We start from the raw sequence: 15,424 nt of genomic DNA on the forward strand, positions 1-15,424 counted from the left end.
TTAGAGTTTTTAAACATCTCTTATGCTTAGTATTTCTAAAAAAATCAGTAGTGAGGAAAGGTCAATTGGAAAAATATCAAATTTAAGTCAAGGTAAGTCAAATATATACATTTATGAATAAAGTATTTACTCAATAAAATCATAATATTAGCAATATACTCCACATCTAGGTCAGCATATAAAAAACATATTATATCACCAAAGTTCAAATTAAAGGAGATGTTGGGCTTCCCCAAAAAGAAATATAAATTTTTTTCTAATGTGTTATTTCAGTCATTTCTCATTTTCTGTAAATAAATGCTCTAAATGAGAATATTTTTATTTGTAATTTGGGAGAAATGTTGTCTGTAGTTTATAGAATAAAACAACAATGTTCATTTTACTCAAACATAAACCTATAAATAGCAAAATAGATAGATAGATAGATAGATAGATAGATAGATAGATAGATAGATAGATAGATAGATAGATAGATAGATAGATAGATACTTTATTGATCCCGAAGGAAATTTAGCAGCCAGTAGCAGTTACACAACACAGTCGAAACAAACAATAAGTATTATAAAATAAAATAAAAGAGCACAGTGAGGAATATAAGACTCTAAACTATAAAATTATAAACTGAGACTTAAAAATATATACATAAATATATAAATACAAAAAAACTATACAAAGTGTGAAAGTAATCAGTCATAGATAGTGCAAAAGTACAGGATGTACAGTAAAGTGTCCAGGAGTGAAAAGGTACAGAGTGTACAGTAAAGTGCCAAGTGTCCAGGGATGCAAATGAACAGTATATACAGTAAAAAGGCAAAAGAGTCCCAGGGTGTAGATGTGTAGGGTGCTTTCCAGTACAGATAAAAAAAGGCTGATTAAGAAATCACATATTGAGACTCGTTCCTCATCTGTCCTCTCTCTTCCGGCTCCACTGGGAGGAGTTGAAGAGTCTGATGGCTCTCGGAACGAACGATCTTCTCAGTCTGTCCGTAGAGCAGCTCTGTGACAAGAGCCTGCCACTGAAACTGCTCCTCTGATCCATGATGATGAAATGCAGTGGGTGACCATCATCATCCATGATGGAGAGTAGTTTTTGCAGTGTCCTCCTCTCTGCCACCGTTACCACAGAGTCTAGCTCCACACCAACCACGAGAAACTGATTCAGAAACTGAAGTGCTCTCTTCATTTTTACCAGAGCTGTATACTGTTTGTGTACTCACTAACTGTGAGTGTGTGTGTGTGTGTTTGTGTAGCTCCGCCCCTCCCCGACCACTCTATAAACACTCACACACGCCACCACACATCTCGACCAATCACGTGCGTCTTTAACAGGAAAATAACAGCTTAGAGTCAGGAACCGACTCCCCACGACTCGGTTCTTAGAGCCGATTCATTAGCGACCGCTCCGTCAGTAGCTGTGACGTCAGAGGATCTGTGTAGACCTGAGCTGAGAGGAGAGTGAGGGAGTCAGTGATACAGAATCAGGATGAAGATCAGAACCTCCTCCTCCTCCTCCTCTTCATCTCCTGCCCTCAACATCTCCTACCTCCTCCTCATCTACTGCTGCTGCTGGACTTACTGGGGGAATGGTGAGTCCTGATCTCACTTTACATACTTTTATTTCCTAATTTTATTATTTCCTACATAGTAAATGAATAGTGAAGTGATCTATCAGATTATGAAGGAACACATACTGAATCATGTAGTAACTTAAAAACCTAAATACTCTGTGAAGAAACTCTAAAGAACAAAGGAAACTCTTGCTCTTTCTTTCCTGGGGTGATCCTGATGAGTGCCCGTTTCATCATAACGTTTTTATATATGTTTTTCTTTATTTTTATTGAGATTTAACACAAAAACAATCAAACAAACAAGCAGAACAAAAGAAAAGAGAGCACTTCAGTTTCTGAATCAGTTTCTCTGATTTTGCTATTTATAGGTTTATGTTTGAGTAAAATGATTATTGTTGTTTTATTCTATAAACTACAGACAACATTTCTCCCAAATTACAAATAAAAATATTCTCATTTAGAGCATTTATTTACAGAAAATGAGAAATGGCTGAAATAATAAAAAAAGATGCAGAGCTTTCAGATCTCAAATAATGCAAAGAAAACAAGTTCATATTCATAAAGTTTTAAGAGTTCAGAAATAATCAATATTTGGTGGAATAACCCTGGTGGTTTTTTATTCACAGTTTTTTTCATGCATCTTGGCATCATGTTCTCCTCCACCAGTCTTACACACTGCTTTTGGATAACTTTATGCTGCTTTACTCCTGAAGCAGTTCAGTTTGGTGGTTTGATGGTTTGTGATCATCCATCTTCCTCTTGATTATATTCAAGAGGTTTTTAATTTGGTAAAATCATTTTTAGGTGCTCTATTATTTTTTTCCAGAGCTGTATTCATATATAAAGAAGAAAAAGAAAGAAAGGCAACCCTTGTGAAAAGGAAGTAAACTTAGTATGTTTACGTTAAGTGAATAATACTAAAAGTGCATTTTCAATTTAATATACTTTATGAAAATACACATTAAACATTATTTTAATGTATTTTTAAGCAATATGCTTTAAATTAAACATTGTGTTAATATAATATTATATATATATATATAGGCATTAAATACTGCTTAAAGTCCACTTTAGTGTACTTATTTTTTGCCAGTAGCATTGGGGTGTATAAATCCGTGTATCATTCGTTCATTTGATATTCAATTGAGAATCAAAATCGGAAAATTAAAAAACCAATTCGTTTTTTCGTTTTTTCGTTTTTGAATATAATACCAAAAAACGAATAACGGCTTGTATTTTGTATTTTTATTTGGTTATCCAAACAAAAATTGGAAATTTAAAAAACGGACCAGGAGCCGAATTTGATTTTGATTTTGAACTTGACCCATTTGTGTGCCCCGGAAGTTACTGATTTGTTTATTCTTGGTGGGTTTCTGTTGCGCGGGAGTTCACTGCAGTGTTATCTACACAGTCTGTATTGCTGTAGGCTTTGGATGGAGTTGAGGATGGAGAGTTTTATCTTGTTCAGAGGAACTAAACGCGTTGCAGTGAAAGAAGACGATATGACAACAGAAAAAATCGGCAGGATCTTTCAGGTGTTTGTCTAACGTTCCGTAGCTAAATGTCATATTTAGTTAATGTTATTCTGTGAATTGCCGCCTACATACTTTTTTATATACGTGACATTTAGCTACGGAACGTTAGACAAACACCTGAAAGATCCTGCCGATTTTTTCTGTTGTCATATCGTCTTGTTCCTCTGAACAAGATAAAACTCTCCATCCTCAACTCCATCCAAAGCCTACAGCAATACAGACTGTGTAGATAACACTGCAGTGAACTCCCGCGCAACAGAAACCCACCAAGAATAAACAAATCAGTAACTTCCGGGGCACACAAATGGGTCAAGTTCAAAATCAAAATCAAATTCGGCTCCTGGTCCGTTTTTTAAATTTCCAATTTTTGTTTGGATAACCAAATAAAAATACAAAATACAAGCCGTTATTCGTTTTTTGGTATTATATTCAAAAACGAAAAAACGAAAAAACGAATTGGTTTTTTAATTTTCCGATTTTGATTCTCAATTGAATATCAAATGAACGAATGATACACGGATTTGTATATAATAAGTGCATCAATATGAAAAGCTGTAAATTTACAATATACTTAAGTGTATTAAAAACGATGTTTTAAAAAAAAATCAGCGTTACCTAAATTTACTTAATTATCTTTTAGTTTTTTCCAGAGCTGTATCTTATTCTGTTTACCAAAAACATTATCCTTATGAATGAAACAGTATCTATTTAAACCTAAAAGTAACTTTTTACTTTTTTAACCTAAAAGTAAAAGATAGTTTTGGTATGATGTGTATAAAGTTTATTTAGCTCTGGATTGTTATTAGTATTAATATTAATATATGTGTTATATATTTGTCTCATAACTCCAGAGATAAATAGATAAGCTAATAAACTTCAGACACTAAACCCGTTTTTGCTAAATAACTACATTTAGACTGTGTGATTTAGATTTTATTTTATTTTATTGTAGAATTGAATAAATATACAGATGCATAATCCTTGTATCTCCAGGTTGAAGTGTTCATGCTGATCAGTGGTGATTGTGTGTAAGGTATATTTATGGATAATCTGAGGGAGATCCTCAGGCACGGCCCTGTTTTAAAATACCGCTGTCCTGCAGGAGCTTAATTCCTAGAACCTGTTCTTACGTTCTGTCCTGAGTCCTGAAATAGCTCAGCAGATCCCCCACAATCCTCCACCTGCTGCTGCTGCTGCTGTCTGCCTGTGTTTAAGCTTTTATATATTTAAAATAAATTTACATCATCTGTGATAGAAACACTAATTAATATAAACACATCCTTATGATTAACATGGCTCAGCACTGATGTAGATGTCCTGCAGGCATTGTCCTGTAGGTCAGTGACCTGTGGGCTTCATCCTATGGGGGGTTTTATGGGAGCAGCATCCTATGGGCAGGATCCTGTGGGTCAGTGTCCTGTAGGTCAATGTCCTGGTGTCTGTGTCCTGTGGGTGGTGTCCTGTGAATCAGTGTCCTGTAGGCAGAGTCCTGTTGGTCAGTGCCTTGTTGGAGAGGGTCCTGTGGGTCAGTGTTCTGTGGGTGGTGTCCTGTGGACATTGTCCTGTAGGCAGAGTCATGGGGGTCAGGGTCCTGTATGCAGAGTCTTGTAGGTCAGGGCCCTGTGGGCAATGTCCTGTGGGTCAGGGTCCTGTGGGCAGTATCCTGTAGGTCAGTATCCTGTGTCCAGCATCCTGTGGGTCAGTGTCCTGTGGGTGGTGTCCTGTGGGCAAGGGGCCTGTAAGTCCGTATCCTGTGGGCAGTGTCCTGTAGGTCAGTGTCCTGTGTTCAGCATCCTGTGGGTCAGTGTCCTTTGGGTAGTGTCATGTGGGCCAGGGTCCTGTAAGTCAGTGTCCTGTGGGCTTCATCCTTCATGGGTGGGTGGTTTTATGAGAGCAGCATCCTATGGTTAGGGTTCTGTGGTTCAGGCTCACGTGGGCAGCGTCCTGTGGGTCAGTGTCCTGTGGGTCGTATCATGTAGGCAGTGTCCTGTGGGCTTCATCCTATGAGTGCTTTTATGGGAGCAGTGTCTTATGGGCAGGGTTCTGTTGATCAGTGTCCTGTAGGCAGAGTCCTGTGGGTCAGGGTCCTGTGGGTCAGTGTCCTGTGGACATTGTCCCGTGGGCATTGTTCTTTGGGTCATTGTACTGTGGGCAGTGTCCTGTGGGCCTCTTCCTATTGGTAAATTTATGGGAGCAGCATCCTATGGGCAGGGTCCTGTGGATCAGTGTCCTGTTGGTCAGGGTCCTGTAGGCAGTGTACTGTAGGTGGTGTCCTGTGGGTAAGTGTCTCTGATTGGCTCATCCTAGCACAATAACACTCAATTAAGCTATTTTGTCATCATTCATTATGTCAGTGGAATTTTATGGGCTTGAAATTATTATAATATAATTTATTACAATTATTTTTGAGACAATATATTGTCTTACAATTTGTTATTGTGACAGGCCTGGTAAATCTGAATGCACAGTAATAAAAACAGCATACATTTTAGTTAAATAACTAAATTAAACAGCATTAAAGAGAGGTTTTATTTCCAAATATTTTTTATTTCTGAGTTTTTGAAGAGTTTATTACAGAAGCTGGTTATAATATAATGGCGTCTCTGAGTGGTTCTGAGTTATGTGGGATGCAGGACCCGGCCTCTCCATTGGTCATGCGGCTCACAGTTTGGACCTTTGTGCGGTTCTGAATTGAGCAGTGTGGAAACACTCCCCTCTCATTTGTCTCTTTTTCTCTCACAAAACTTAACATTCAGGACCCGTCAATCCCAAACCCAACGCGCTCCAGAGACCCGGCCTGATCAGCACCTCCACACATCTCTGGAATTCCTGTTTACGTGTTTCTGTGTTTCTGCAGGAGAATACTGTGAGGTGAACCTGTGCCATAACGGTGGTACCTGTGTTACTGGTGTAGGAGACGAGCCGTTCTTCTGTATCTGTGCTGAAGGATTCGCAGGAGATACCTGCAACGCCACCGAGAACGGTAACAAAACATAACACTGAGAAGAACTGCAGTACCCACGTACAGCAACACACACTGCAGACTGTACGCAGAGTGAGGGTAGAAGGTAGAGCGAGAGGTAGAGTGAGGTAGAACGAAGTAGAATAAAGGTAAAGTGAGGTGGAGTGAGTTAGAATGAGATAAAGTGAGGAAAGAGTATGAGTAAGGCAGAGGTAGAGTAATTAAGAGCTACCTAGAGTGAGGTAGAAAGAGTTAGAGCGAGATATAGTAAGGTACAGTGAAAGATACTGTGAGGTAAAGTGAGTTAGAGTGAGGTAGAGTGAGGTACAGTGAAAGATAGTGTGAGGTAAAGTGAAGTAGAGTGAGGTACAGTGAAAGATAGTGTGAGGTAAAGTGAGTTAGAGTGAGGTAGAGTGAGATAAAGTAAGTTAAAGCGAGGTAAAGTGAAAGATGGTGTGAGGTAAAGTGAGTTAGAGCGAGGTAGAGTGAAAGATAGTGTGAGGTAAATTGAGTTAGAGTGAGGTAGAGTGAGATAAAGTAAGTTAAAGCGAGGTAAAGTGAAAGATGGTGTGAGGTAAAGTGAGTTAGAGCGAGGTAGAGTGAAAGATGGTGTGAGGTAAAGTGAGTTAGAGCGAGGTAGAGTGAGATAAAGTGAGTTAGAGCGAGGTAGAGTGAAAGATGGTGTGAGGTAAAGTGAGTTAGAGTGAGGTAGAGTGAGGTACAGTGAAAGATAGTGTGAGGTAAAGTGAAGTAGAGTGAGGTACAGTGAAAGATAGTGTGAGGAAAAGTGACTTAGAGTGAGGTAGAGTGAGATAAAGTAAGTTAGAGTGAGGTACAGTGAAAGATAGTGTGAGGTAAGGTGAGTTAGAGCGAGGTAGAGTGAAATATAATGTGAGGTAAAGTGAGTTAGAGCGAGGTAGAGTGATATAAAGTGAGGAAAGAGTTTGAGTAAGGCAGAAAAAGGTAGAACTGGTTAGAGTGAGGCAGAACTCGGTAAAGTGAGGTAGAGTGATATAAAGCAAGTCAAAATGAGGTAGTGTGATTTAGAGTAAAAGAGCGAGGTAGAGTGAAAGATGGTGTGAGTTAAAGTGAGTTAGAGAGAGGTAGAGTGAGGTACAGTAAAAGATAAGGTGAGGTAAAGTGAGTTAGAGAGAGGTAGACTGAGGTACAGTGAAAGATAGTGTGAGGAAAAGTGAGATATGGTAAGGTAGAGTAAATTAGGGTGAGTTAGAGTGAGGTAGGGTAAGGTAAAGTGAATTAGAGCGAGGTAGAGTGAGGTAGAGTGAAAGATAGTGTGAGGTAAAGTCAGTTAGAGTGAGGTAGAGTGAGGTATAGTGAGGTATGGTAAGGTAGAGCGAGGTATAGTGAGTTAGAGCGAGATAGAGTGAGGTAGAGTGAGGTAGGGTGAGGTAGAGTGAGGTAGAGTGAGGTAGGGTGAAGTAGAGTGAGGTAGAGTGAGGTAGAGTGAGTAATGATATGAATGATGGTGAAACGGTGTAAACGTGCTGATTTGATGTATGTATGTGTTTAATGTGTGGTCAGGTCCGTGCAGTCCGAGCCCGTGTAAAAACGATGGTGAGTGTGAGGTGATCTCTAACTCCAGACGAGGAGACGTGTTTAACGGATACGTCTGCAGGTGCTCACCGGGGTTTGAGGGCGTGCACTGCCAGATCAGTGAGTATTAAACCTTACTAACACTGAAACATTCAGTTTAGGACCGGCTCTGTTCATGTTTTCATTTTTTAAATGTTTAAGATTGACTACCGCATTTTAACACTATAAGGTGCACTTAAAATTCTTTAATTTTCTCAAAAATCGTCAGTGCGCTTTACATATGAATTTTACCAGTAAGGTTGTAAGGAGCAGTGAAGATACTCCACTAAAATATTAGCAGTATTAGCATTAGCTGCTAACCATGCTAAGCGCTAGCTTTATGGCCTATTACTGCTGGAGCAGCATTAGCATTACTGTTAGTGGTTTGCATTACCCGGTGGAAAGACCTGCTGAATTTAGAAGGAAAACATGGTGACTCCTCTGTTCCTTACTAGAGTCGCATAAAATATGCCTTATAATCCGGTGCTGCTTATGTATGAATTCTACCAGTCAGGTTGTCACTCCGCTGAAGTATTAGCATTAGCCGGTAAGTGCACTAAGCGCTAGCTCTTTGGCTGTTCAGAGGTCAGTATTATCGGCCTGTAGCCTGCTGCTAACCCTAGCTAGCACTGCTGGAGCAGCATTAGCATTACCATTAACGGTTAGCATCAACCAGATGTGCTGAATTTAGAAGGACAACATGACGACAACCTGTTCCTTACTAGAGTCGCATAAAATGCGCCTTATAATGCAAAAAATACCTTCATTTTTTAAAGTTTTTTTTCTTTACTTAGTTGAGTAGTTGTTTCTTCTCATAACCTGGATTAGAACATTACTCAAATAGTCACTGTATACCTGTAACTCTACCTCTTCACTACTTTACTTTAACTGATGCTCTCAAACACTTTATTAAGAGACAAGAAATTCAAGTAATTAACTCTTGATGAGTTCAGCACAGCTGTTAACTGAACGTTAAGAAAATTAAGAGGTGCTACTTTGAAGAATCTAAAATGTAAAACATATTCTGGTTCATTTAACACTTGTTTTGTTTACTAAACAATTATATTATATGTTTTTCTTCATAGTTTTGGATGAGTTTAGTGTTAATTTTAAAAATAACAGAAAAACACTGAATTTAATGTGTCCATTAAAAACTGTTGACTGGTGCTGTACGTACTGTAACGTATTTAATATTGGTGTTTTGTGCTTTTTGGTGTTTTATTATAGCAAAATCAGTCTTAATTTAGTCTCTTAAGCATTATAAAAATTCTCCAGACTTTCAGTAAACTAACCCACTTTAGTCATAATTCTAAAATCAGCAGCTGAGCTCTGGTGACTAATGTTGTTTTCCGTGGCGTTTACAGCAGAATGTTCTGTAAACTGTGTAGAAAAGCAGGATCTGTTCAGCTGCTCTGAATCACCACACCCAGGAAGCCCAGCTGCAGTGTGGTTAGAGAGGACTGTAACTAAACGGGTGGAAATAGGCTTTGTTATTATTATATTCCAGTCTGGGCATGCTGCGCTCTGTGTGTGTGTCTGTGTGTGTGTGTCTGTGTGTGTGTGTGTCTGTGTGTGTGTGCCGGACTGTGTGATTTGTAGACCCTGTATTATCTACACACTCGTCTGTACTGAACTCAATGTGCAGAAAGTGTTCACTATTAAACTCTCCCAGTTTCAAAACAATAGTGACTAAGGACACTAGTATATTACCAGACCAGGATAGACATATGGAATTATTTATTATTTATTAAACAAACCAGAATATGATTTATATTTTACATTCTTCAAAGTACCACCTCTTAACTTGTGAGGTAGAGTCACCTGAAGTTCAGGCTTTCAGTTAACAGCTGTGCTGAACTCATCAAGAGTTAATTGGGATTATTGTCTCAGGGGGGCGTCTGTAAAAAATATTTCACACTTCTATTCTTTAGTGATAAAACTCCTGCATCCGGACTGCAATTGAAAAAACAGGAGCATCAGTGAGTTTTTAGTCTTTTTTCTCTGTCACATGACATCATTGTGGAGTTCAGTAGCTCCTCCATTTCCACTCACTGTTGTGTTTTTTTTAACGTGAATCTCCATGGAAACCGTGGCGCGCCCAAAGTGTAATTACGGTGTGCCGCAGTGGACAAATAGCTATTTTATTAAAGGCGAGGAGACGAAACTCGGAGTTGTGCATCCGGACGGGACTAAAATTACCGGAGCAGCACGGAGTTCAGAGAAAAACAGTAGATAATTCAGCCTGTAATTTACTCAGAGGACTGAGGTCTGAGAAAAACACATACATGATCGTTCTGGACGGGAATAAAATCACAGAGGATAAAAAAAGAGAAAATTACCCCAGAACTTCAGTCTCAGCTCATTTATAGCTCTTAAGAGTCTGGCTTAAGGATTAAAGTGAAACTTAACATGAAGCACTGCTTTGTCGCGCAATGTGTGCCACTTATAAAGCACAAACCTACACAGCATTTTAAACTGAGATTTTTCATTTAAAGGTAAATACAGCTCTGAAAAAAATGAAAAAATAAGAGAGCACTTCAGTTTCTGAATCAGTTTCTCTGATTTTGCTATTTATAGGTTTATGTTTGAGTAAAATGAACATTGTTGTTTTATTCTATAAACTACAGACAACATTTCTCCCAAATTACAAATACAAATATTCTCATTTAGAGCATTTATTTACAGAAAATGAGAAATGTCTGAAATAACAAAAAAGATGCAGAACTTTCAGGCCTCAAATAATGCAAAGAAAACAAGTTCATATTCATAAAGTTTTAAGAGTTCAGAAATAATCAATATTTGGTGGAATAACCCTGATGGTTTTTAATCACAGTTTTTTATGCATCTTGGCATCATGTTCTCCTCCACCAGTCTTACACACTGCTTTTGGATAACTTTATGCTGCTTTACTCCTGGTGTAAAAATTCAAGCAGTTCAGTTTGGTGGTTTGATGGTTTGTGATCATCCATCTTCCTCTTGATTATATTCCAGAGGTTTTCAATTTGGTAAAATCAAAGAAAGACATTGTTTTTAAGTGCTCTCTTATTTTTTTCCAGAGCTGTTTATTTTATATTTATATTTTATGTGTCTGATATGGTGTGGTGCAGTATGGTCCTGTCTGCTGGCAGTCCCAGAGCTCCTCCAGTCTCAGCCAGGAGAATCCACCATACAGGAACCTTCACTGCAACTAGCCAAGCTCTAATAAACACATAAGAGGTTTTAGACTAAAGCAGTCTGAGCGCTCGGCCTTCCAGAAGATTCCAGAGCATATTTCTCCATCAGACATAATGAGGAGATTCAGCACGGTCCAGGAACGCTGTAAGAACAGCTCAGGAACAGCTTTATTCTGAAGCAGTTGTTTTTGAAGGAGCGCTGAGGTCATGTGCACAAACACCGTGGTCACATGTCACCATGACCGCTTCACGAACGTTTAGCAATCGTTCATCTGAACACGTCAGCGTAGAGAAAGCTCTCAGATACTCAGATTAGCGTCTTTCATAACGAGATTTCTTTACTACTTTGTTTTTTATTACTTTTAGCTCCTGACATCACTTTCACTCACTATCATATACACTGTTTTATCTTACATTCAGATTAGTGGTGGGCGATATGGCTCTAAAATAATATCACGATATTTCAGGGTATTTTTGCGATAACGATATACTTGGCGATATAGGAAAACTAAAATAATCCATTCATTTCAGGAATGTAGTATAATAGTATAACAGTATAATCATATTGTGGCAAAATAAATAATATAGCATAAAATAATATAATGCAGCAAATAATATTGCAGAATATTTAGTGCATGAATATAAACTGCAAACTAAAACAATTATGCAATAAATACACCTAAAGCTTCACAGTAAATAATAGACTACTTTTAAGACAGAACAGCCCTGTTATCACGATATGGATTTTTAATATCATGATATTTCTGTGTCACGATATATTGTATACGATATAATATTGCCCACCCCTACTTCAAATAAACAGCTGTGTGATCACAGCAGCTCAGAAGATGTTCCTGTGGTATGTGTTGGTTGTTATGGTGTTGCTTTGTGGTTGCTAAGGTTGCTAGGTTGCTAATGTGTTGCTGTAATACAGCTGTTAGTTGCTAAGGAGTTGCCAGGTCGTTTATAAAATGTACCTGTGGTATATACTGTATGTTGGTTGCTAAGGTGTTGCTATGGTGGATGTTACACTGATGCATTGGTGGACGAGGTGTTGCTATACTAAAGCTGTTAGTTGTTAGATGTTGCTGTGGTGTAGAGGCTAATCGCTACGGCTATGCTAGGTGGTTGCTAATATATGCGTTGGTTGCAAAGATGTTTACAAGGTAGTTTTATTATGTAGTGTTCCTATGGTATGGCTGTTGTTTGCTAAGGTTACTAAGGTTGATTGGTTGCTGCTGTGTTGCTGTAATACAGCTGTTAGTTTCTAAGGTGTTGTGATGCTAATCGCTACGACTATGCTAGGTAGTTTTATAAGGTGGTTGGTAAGGTGTTGCATTACTAGAGATAAGAGGAGTTCATATCGTTGCTGTCCAATGAAAAACAAGTATTTTTTATCAATTTTTAGTTTACTGCAACATTTGAACACACAAATTGTCCCTCACTCTGCGCCAAAATTTCATTTTGGTTGGACCAATATTCTAAAGACCAAATTCTCAAAAATGACCTGAAATGAAGTGTTTTTACATGGATTTCCATTGAAAGTGATGAAGGTTTTACCTCTCTTCTGTAAAGTTGCTGTTTTGGAGATACTTGTTTTTTGTTGGACAGCATTGAAATAAGGAATTGGTCTTCAAAAAAAGGAAAAATTACAAAAAGATAATATTAATTATATTTATTACAGTTATTTCTGAGGAAATAAAATTAGTGATTAGGACAGGCGTAGTCACTTTACAAAATCTTTTGTAGAATCACCTCTGACCCAGACTGAGTGTGTGTGTGTGTGTGTGTTTGTGTGTGTGTGTGTGTGTGTGTGTGTGTGTGTGTGCTGTTTTGGGTTTTAATCAATCCTCTTAGCAGTTTAAATAGGAGTGCTCCACAGCAGCGGTGGGTGGTGACGTGGTGGAGGTGGTGGTGGAGGTGGAGTAGGGGATGTCTGGTCTTCAGATTATGGTCTGTCTGTGTGTTGTGTTTGGGTTTTTGGCTGCTGTGTCTGTAATAAACACAGACTGTCTACTTCAGAATGGGTGTCACGCATATCCTGCCATTACCACAGACCTTAGTAGTTAAAAGCTAAGCAATATATCGTAAATATTTAATATATTCAAATATGTATTAAACTACTGCAAAAAGGTGAAGCAAAGAGGCAAAAAGGTACTGAAATATATTCAGTACTGGGCGAAAAGAGTGAAGGAAAACAGGGGCTATTTATACTGAAGAGTCCAGGTGTGAGCAATCATCAATAGCACGGCGAGCCGGAACGCCGATGTGCCACGTGATCCGGCATGTCTTGAAGGTTAAGCACAGATGCATCCTGGGAAATGGGGAAATAGAGTCTTTCAACCTGTGTGTGTGTTTTTCTATTCCAGAAATGCTATGGTGTGAGTGTTGGTTGCTTAGGTTGTTGCTAAGGTGTTGCTGGGTGGATGCATTGGTTACGCTAATGCATTGGTTAACGAGGTGTTGCTGTACTTTAACTGTTAGTTGTTAGGATGTAATTAGATGAAGCTAAGGTGTAGATGTTAATCACTACAGCTACTGTGTTGCTGTAATACAGCTGTTAGTTGCTAGGGTGTTGCTATGGTGTGAGTGTTGGTTGCTTTGGTGTTGCTAGGTGGTTGCTAAGATGTTGCTAGGTGGATGTTGTACTAATGCATGGATTGATGAGGTGTTCATATCTTCAATTGGCCCTCGGGGATGAATAAAGTTTTCTGAATCTGAATATAGTTGCTGTCCAATGAAAAACAAGTACTTTTGTAAGTGTTTTGTTACCTGTTTGATATTATATATTATATATATATATATTATAAGATGCTCATCGCTATTTTACACCTTTTAATTTAAAGTTTCCAATCCACTTTAAGCCTTTAAATGCACTTTAAACTAAGGAATCCACAGAATGCAGTGTTTATTAGAGTAAAGATAAGTGCATACAGAGCTATTTAAAAACAAAGCTGGATTTTAGAGACAAAATAAAATAAAAATCTGCTTATCTTTAAGTTTCTCTCATTAAAAGAGGCTCCTGGATCCTGGAGAACCAATAGAAACCAGTGTTTATTAAAGTTTATTATATACAGAGTACACTACAGTACATACACACACTGTATACACTCACACAGCCGGCTCTGTAATGCAGGTTTAGTTAATACATAGTCAGTAAACAGTATATTTAATTATACACCATGAGCTAGACTGTGTTTAAACACAGTACACTTAAATAAAAGCTCCAAAAATATCCAGAAAGCTAAAATCTGCCCCACTGTGGTGAGTATATAGAACTGCATAAGGAACAAAAAGCCATTGTTAACTCACAGCTCTGCAAAAAACAGCATTTATAGCCTTTTTTAACTACATTTATCTATATATCTTTTTTTAAAGATTATACACTGAAAATACTAAATCACACAACATGATCACAAGATTTTACCAGCCAAATCAGAAAAATTGAGAAAAAATACAAAATACAAAGACTTTTATTTGATTGCAGACAGTATGAACTTAAGATATTTAATGTTTTATCCATCAAGTTTAATTTTATTTGTTAAAATAGAAAAAAATAGAAAGAGATAATAATGAATTAAAAAAAGGATGTTGATGTAATAATTATGATTTTTTTTCTGACAAGTAATTATACTCATGATTTGATACAAAAGCAGCAAAGTCAGACCGAGGATCTCCAGTTTGTAGCTGGTTTGAATCCCGGTTATGCAGCTTGCACACTATTATGCACAATTTGTATAATAACAAGCATAAAAAAGATCGCTAGCAGTTCATCTCAGTATTGAGCTAGCTAACTTTCCTGATCCACCTTAAATGATGTAACAGATGAGAGACAGAGGCTGCAGCATTTAAGGTGGAACAGAAAAATAAAAGACAATAAAAGCTAATAAAAGCTCATTTTAGCTTCCCATCACAGAGAAATAAGGAATAGTATAATAATTATTATAATAATTTTTATAATAATAATAATTAATTGAAGCACCACCTGCCCACTTTCTAAAGAGACATACAATAAAATACACCCTAAAGGTAACTAGTAATCCAGCAGCAGCAGTTAGGTTGCTGAACTTTAGCGTGCCACTGCTATAACTATAGCTAGATCTGTATCAGGAGCTTGAAGGGTTTCTCAATTATTTTATTAGAGGAAGAATTTCACAATTTTCACTTATATATCATATTTTACTTTTTCCCTTGTTCCCATTAATTACTAAATCACTCCATACTAACATTTAATCTTTTTTTCTATCCTTACCTATTTCAGTTTGATTTTGTTTGTTTTTTGTTCTTCTTTCGTCCTCCTTTTTTGTCTCTTTTTTTCTTTTGCGATGTTTGTTTCATGTTTGTTTATGTCCCTGTCCTTCCTGAATATATAAACAATAAAAATAAAGTCTTAAATAGTCCTCTGAAGAGGTATAGAGGTATAGGTACTTCCTTTACACCTAATTTACACAGACCAGGTAAATAAAACACTGCAGCTGAGTGTTATCTTCTGCAGAGATCTGCTAATCCTGCGCTCTGCAGGTGCTGCACTGAGTGCTGACTTTTATCTGAGGTCGTGACCCCTGAGGAGATACTGGTTGTTTGCAGCGTTCC

General features: G+C 37.7%; 1 protein-coding gene across 1 annotated transcript in view; it reads left to right on the forward strand.

Moving 5' to 3' along the window:
* Positions 1-1,427: 1,427 nt before the first annotated feature.
* Positions 1,428-15,424, forward strand: part of mfge8a (milk fat globule EGF and factor V/VIII domain containing a) — a 30,557-nt gene continuing 16,560 nt past the window's right edge. The window contains exons 1-3 of the mRNA XM_049470983.1: positions 1,428-1,586; positions 5,961-6,086; positions 7,608-7,739. Of these exons, the coding sequence (XP_049326940.1) occupies positions 1,484-1,586; positions 5,961-6,086; positions 7,608-7,739 (361 nt within the window). The 5' untranslated portion in view covers positions 1,428-1,483. The remainder of the gene's footprint in view (positions 1,587-5,960; positions 6,087-7,607; positions 7,740-15,424) is intronic.

The sequence above is a fragment of the Astyanax mexicanus genome, chromosome 23 (assembly GCF_023375975.1).
Source record: "Astyanax mexicanus isolate ESR-SI-001 chromosome 23, AstMex3_surface, whole genome shotgun sequence".
NCBI lineage: Eukaryota > Metazoa > Chordata > Actinopteri > Characiformes > Acestrorhamphidae > Astyanax > Astyanax mexicanus.